General features: G+C 38.8%; 1 protein-coding gene across 1 annotated transcript in view; it reads left to right on the top strand.

The window, feature by feature from the left end:
* The window catches only part of ADAMTS20 (ADAM metallopeptidase with thrombospondin type 1 motif 20), a 257,040-nt gene that overhangs the window by 40,970 nt on the left and 209,389 nt on the right, over positions 1 to 6,681 (top strand). The window contains exon 4 of the mRNA XM_019515771.1: positions 529 to 794. Within this exon, the coding sequence (XP_019371316.1) occupies positions 529 to 794 (266 nt within the window). The remainder of the gene's footprint in view (positions 1 to 528; positions 795 to 6,681) is intronic.

The following is a 6,681-nucleotide window of genomic DNA, read 5'->3' as shown; positions in this document are numbered from 1 at the left end:
TACTGGATGACTTCCTGTGGTCCCTTCCAACCCTAATATTGTGTGATTCTATGACATATTTCTTTTGTTTCTTACATAGACCTTTTTTGTTGTTTTGTGTTGTTTCTGCTTGTTTATTGTGAGCCTAGGTAATGAATGTGGCTATTACAATGAATTTATTTTCAGTGACTTATGCTAAGGTTCACACAGGTTGTACTATTCATATTCTACCACCTGGTCAGTTTGAATGACAAAATTACTTGTATTCTGCTAAATATATAATATTTCTGTGTATTTTAAAATATGATTTCTTATATGACACCACATATGGGATAACTACATAATAATATACTACAAATATCTAATGTGATGTTCCTGTTAGTTCATATGTAATAGCTTTAAAAAAAATCTTACATTGATTCGTTTGCAGGCACATTGTAAGTATTGTAGCTCTCCAACTTTGTCTATTTTGTGCAGCTTTTTCTTCTCTCTAGGTTTAGTTGTGCTTAATTTTAATTTCATTCTGTGTTAACTATTTTTACCTTACAGACAGACAGATGGAGAAAAGCACTTTACCATTTGTACCAAACTACAACAGTTTAAATGAAGATTTAAATGTTTTACAAAAGGCCCCAGTTTTAGAATACACCTTTAAAAACCTTTCTGTAGAGCATGGTAGAAGCAATCCACATTCCCGGAAAAAGCGTTTTCTTTCCTATCCAAGATATGTAGAAGTGATGGTTACAGCTGATACCAAAATGGTTCACCACCATGGACAGAACTTACAGCATTATATATTAACACTTATGTCAATTGTAAGTAAACCCAAGTCATATTGCTAAATAAAATGAATCTATTACTGTTTTGCTATTTTTATTTCCATATATCTTTTTTGTCTTCTGAAGTATCTTCGTTCTGTTTTATGGAATTTTGTATCAAAACAAGTTACTTCTCTTTAGGCAACAGTTTAGCTTTCTATATATAATACATTACAAAACTTATACCTATAGTTAGGAAAATTCTAAAGTTATTATATTATCGTTTTCCAAACCATTTCAGAATAATATGATGAAACATTTCAGCTGGTTCATTTAATGGAAGTACTTGAAGTATAAACTCTTTTCAGCAGGGGCCATGCTTTGTTCTTTGTATGCCTCATGTAGTGGAGGTCCTGGTCCAAGAAGTAAATGAAGGACTTACTATTAAATTTGGTGGAACCAGAGTTTCACCCATAGAGTAAAAAATTAGTACACAGTATTTTAATTTCCAGATAATTTTGATTTTGCTGTAATATATGCCAAGCAATTTTAACTTATCCAACTTAAAAACATTATAGTCATTAAAACAGTTTTTAGAACAAATGTATATTTTCACAAGGAAAAAGATTTTTCTTTCTAAAATCTGTCCTGTACATTGTATCAGTTATATAATTATTTGTTCTCCAGTACTTTGCAAATCCCAATTTTTCCATACAGTTGCATATTTTCCTTTGTTGAAGAGTTGGTTTACTATAAAAGTGTAGCTATAGCTGCATAATTACTGTGTAAACATTGTACCTTCTTACTCAGCAAAACCAAAGAATTAATTCAGAATCTTATCTATTTAATTTTTAAATTAGATTTTAGTTACAAAAAAAAAAAGCTGGTATCCCCAGTCGTTCCCATATCATTTATGTAATTTAGATATTCTACATTTACCAACAGTTTTCTTGGAATGGCATATTTCCTATTCCCATTTTACTAATTTAATCAGACACTTATAACAAAATTGCAAACCTAAAGTTTGCACAACTACAATAAAAGACAGCCTGCTAACATCCTTCTAAGATGTAATATGCAAAGCTTTAATTTTTAAATAAAGAAAATAAAATCTTTGCCAGAAAGATTCTAACTGAACGTTGCTTGGGCTTGAATCATGGAAAATTAGGGTTGGAAGAGACCTCAGGAGGCCATCTATTCCAACACCCTGCTCAAAGCAGCACTATCCCCAAATAGATCATCGTAGCCAAGGTTTGTCTAGTCAGGTCTTACAAACGTCCAAGGATGGAAATTCTACAACCTCTCTGGGTAACCTGTCCCGGTGTTTTACTACCCTCCAAGTGAGAGAATTTTTTCCTAATATCTAACCTAAACTTCTCGTGCTGCAACTTGAGATGATAGTTCCTTGTTCTGTCGTCTGCTACCAGTGAGAACAGTTTAGCTCTGTCCTCTTTGGAACCACTTTTCAGGTAGTTGGAAGCTGCTATTAAGTCCCCCTATTAATTTAATTAAATTAAATTTATTTGTGGTCCAATCCTCCAATTTGTTGAGGTCTCTGAATCCTAGCCCAGCCCTCCAGCATATCTACTACTCCCCCCAGCTTGGTGTCATCTGCAGACTTGCTGCGGGTGTACTCCTTCTGATCTTCCAGGTCATTGATGAAGATATTGAACAAAACCAGTCCCAGGATTGACCCCTGGGTCACTCCACTTGATACCAGCTGCCAACTGGACACTGAGTCATTGACTACTACTTTCTGAGCCTGATGATCCCGGCAGTTTTCTATCTACATTACCATTCATTCATCTAATCCGTACTTCCTTTGCTTGCTTCTGAGAATGCTTTGGGAGATCTGATGAAAAGCCTTGCTGAAGTCAAGGTATATCACACTGACTGGTCTCCTTGCATCCACAGAGCAAGTCCTCTTGTCATAGAAGGTAATTAGGTTGGTCAGGCATGACATGCTCTTTTATGATCCATGCTGACTGTTCTCAATCATCTTCTACTCCTCCAAGTACTTAGAAATAGATTCCTTGAGGATCTGCTCCACGATTTTTCCAGGAACTGAGTTGAGGCTGAACAATCTGTAATTCCCTGGATACTCCTTCTTCTCTTTCTTAAAGATGGACACTGTATTTGCCCTTTTCCAATCATCTGGGATCTCTACTGATCTCCACGAGTTTTCAGAGATGATGACCAGTGGCTCTGCAGTCACATTGGCCAACTCCTTCCTCAGCCTCGGATGCATCCCATCTGGCCACATGGACTTGTACACATCCAGCTTTTGTAAATAATCCCTAACCTGTTCTTCGCCAGGGTTGCATGCTTACCTCCTCCCCAGACTGTGCTGCCAGGTGCAGTAGTCTGGGTTCACTTGCACAAAGTTCTGTTTTAGAACTGAGTTCTTTATTAGTTATTGTGGGCCTGTTGGCAATTACATACACTAAATTAGTACAACTTGAATGTGATATCTTTTTTTAATATGGTATTCAGTAAGAAGCATAGCTGTCTCCTAGCAAATCTTACTCCATATGTGTACCTGTACTTCTGAGAGTAATTTTGAAACAAATGTGTGGTAAGAATTCATTTCTTCAAATATTTAATGTTTAATAAACAAAGTAAAAATATAGCTTGCCAGAACAGGATTTTGGAGTGTAGCCTCAGAGTCCACATAGTATAGATTTTTCTTTTCAGAAAATGAATTGACAAAGAATTTATACCAGCTGTGCCCTGCATTCTCATAGCCACAAAAAGGCCTCCGAGAAGCTATATCTAATTATTTCTTGTGTTTGGTCTGTCACCTTACATGATTATAAAAAAAAGTTTGGTGGATTTTAAATTACCAAGTGTTGTACCCTATGCAGTATGTTTATTGTAGAAATTCCAAATCCTTTAAGGATATTCAGGTCTTTCGTTGCCATATTTGGCTTAGGTTTTGAAGGAGCATGAGAGAATTAGGTGTACAACTCCCACTGAATTTTAGGGCCCTGACAGATGTACAGGTAAAGGTGCAATGGGATCTGATGCATGATCCATACAATTACGCTTCCTGCCATTCTATACATGCATGGCTGGAGGTGTAGTTGTGGTGTTGGTGTGTGTGGATTAACTGACAGGGCTCCTAGCTGTGGGAGCTCATGGTGCACCCCTGTGGCTGGGAGCCCATATAAGCTGACAGGGCTCCCAGCTGACCATACGTTCTATTAATGGTGTGATAGGAACCAGCCACAGAATTATTCCACATTTTTTGTGGAATAACTTTGTGACTTATTTCTTGTTTTATGATGCCATTAGTTGCTTTAAAGTGTGGTTGGGTCACGGCTTAAGACTTCATTAACTGTTGGTTGAAATTGGTATCCCTTCGTGTCTCTGCAAGAAGTCTTCTCATTAAACTGTTAGACAAACCCAGTTCCTCTTAAGAAACACATGTATATAGATCCTTCCTGGAATCCAGAGCCATCTGCCTGGTATGTCAAGCATTTCTCCCTATAATCTATGGTATGAGGCTCTGGGTTTGAATTCAGGGCCTTGGCTTGTCAGCTGTGGTGGCTCACCCCAGTCTGCCACCTCCCTGACAAAACCTTAAGGGAGAGGCAGGTGGCCAGAATCCTTCACCTGGGTCTAGGCACATGCCCACTTCCTGCCACCGGAGTGGCCAGCCAAAGCCAGCTAACTTCCTACACCTTCTCATATAAATTCTTGTCTCGGAAGGGGAAGTGTTTAGGGAACAAGGTTCAACCTTGTACTTAAGCAGCTGCACCCTTGGCATGTGCTGCTACTGATTGATGGATTCCTTGGATAGCTGACCTGGCTGGCCTCCTGACCTGAAGTTCTGCCTGACTCTCTTCTGACTCGGGTCCCCAAACAGATCTCCTGAATTCTGACTTCCTGACTTTTCCCAACCCCAGACCTGGGTACCCACAGCCCAGCATAAAACGTGGATATGTTTATCTTTGCTATGTCTTATGTCATCAGAGAGTGAAGACACAACTCATCTGCACTCTAATGGGAGGCTGCTGGGCATGGGACTTCATGTATTTGTCCCTGTATCATGGTATAGGGTCATGATCATTGATGTATTCCTTGGATTCTTATGATACTGAGGATCCATAGAAAATGGAGGCAAGATGCTGCATTGATGATTGTAATTAGCTTTAGCTTGAGCCAAACAGTTATGATGAATCTCACAGTGAAGCTGCTGATAACTTTGTCTTCCCTCCTTGGCCTAGTTTTTCAGAACAACATACAGGTCTTACAGCTGAGCCCCAGTATCTTCATATCTCACAAACTGGAGGGTGTGCACTAAGAGAAGCTGTTCACTGAATTTCTGTTTCAAAGCAGAAAAGTCTGGACTAGACTTATAAAACTAAGCAAAAGAGGTTTTCTATTTGGGTATTTTGGCAACAACTGTTTACCTTGGCAAAATCATTCATTCTGGATTTTTTAATAGCTCTCTGAGTTTCCATTTACCAACAGTGTCTGCAAGTCACCCTCCGATCTAGGGCTACTCACTCTCTATAATGGCTTTTTCTTTCATAGTCTAACTCAAGCACTTCCCTTTCTCCTCCTCCTTTGGGAAACTTCTCGCTCTCAGGATCTCATTACAGTATTAATAGGGTTGATGGCTTTCTTACTTTTGAGCCCTTAGCATTTTCTTTCCTATACTACCTATCTATGAAAACTAACTTTTTAGTAACCATTACTCCAATTGAAGTATTCACAAATACTGGCATCTGATGTAGTGTTCCAAAATGGCAAGTTTACTCAGCGGCCTTATTCCAAGTTTCCCAACTTCCTGTTCATAACTGTTTCAGAGTTGCATTTGAACCAATGTATTCATCCCCAAGCCTTACTCAGCATCAGGGAAGTTAAGCTTCAAGTATACCTTGATGTATTAAGAGTTCTATATTATTACCATGAAAGCACAAAGTCATCCGGGAATACCCCCATGCTGTGCACTGTCTTTGCTGAAAAGAACAAGAGCTAGGCAATATTCTTGTGCTGCTTATCAAAATGGTTGCTAACTAAATAAGACCTTGTTATAACCTAGCCCAGTATGGTTCACTTAATCATGTTAGAGGTCATCCAAGTAGAGCTCAGGCACACTTTGTTTGAGAATGTCCTCATTTTTTAATCTGTAGGGCTGGTGTATAGATCTTGACCTACACTCTTGCAAATCTCTATTCACTGGTAAAGTTTTCAAGTTCTGATGCTAATTATAGTTGGGCTGTTCTGCAGTTTTTGTTTAAGTAGACATCTTGGTTCCCACCTCATATAGTGAAATAACTGCTTGCTTGTTGATCACCAAGAATGGAAACTACATAGAACAGGATAGACTGATTACTTAATGAAAGTGTGGCTCTTTGAGATATGGAATCCACATGGACAATGCAAGTCATATCCTTTCCACACTGCAACAGAATCTTAGTCTTTTGTTCTAATGTATTGAAAACTGAGGGATTTTTGGGACCATCCAATTTTATAAAGTCAGATAAAATGAAAGGTGTCCAGACATCTGGTGAGCAGGTGAAACACCAGTGGTCTAATGGACACAGGTTTAGAATAGGCATGTGTATGTAGCTGTGCGCCTGCCTGGCCAGTGCATATCCTACTATGCGTGCTCTGTCACCATAGTCTTACTTATAGTATCCTCACTACAGCAGAAGTGGAATTCCTATGTACTTTCAGCAGGAAAGTGCCAAAAATGCTGCTTACTTGGCAAGCAAACTGACATTTAGATACACAAAGGGAAATAGAATTCCACCCTAGGTGTCTCCATTTTGTACTGTGGAATTCCATAGGCATCCACACTAGGGCTTATGTGCATGTGTTACTCAAATTGCCAATTGCTCAAATCATTAGCAAGACTTTATTAAGGGGGATAAGGCAAGGTTCCGCGTTTACTGATTACATGAGTTAGACATAGAGGTTCGGACACACCATT

Source organism: Gavialis gangeticus, unplaced genomic scaffold (genome assembly GCF_001723915.1).
Source record: "Gavialis gangeticus isolate Ggan-Ray unplaced genomic scaffold, GavGan_comp1, whole genome shotgun sequence".
NCBI classification, from domain to species: domain Eukaryota; kingdom Metazoa; phylum Chordata; order Crocodylia; family Gavialidae; genus Gavialis; species Gavialis gangeticus.
Note: the sequence above shows the minus strand (reverse complement) of the source record. Positions and strands in the feature narration are given on the sequence as shown.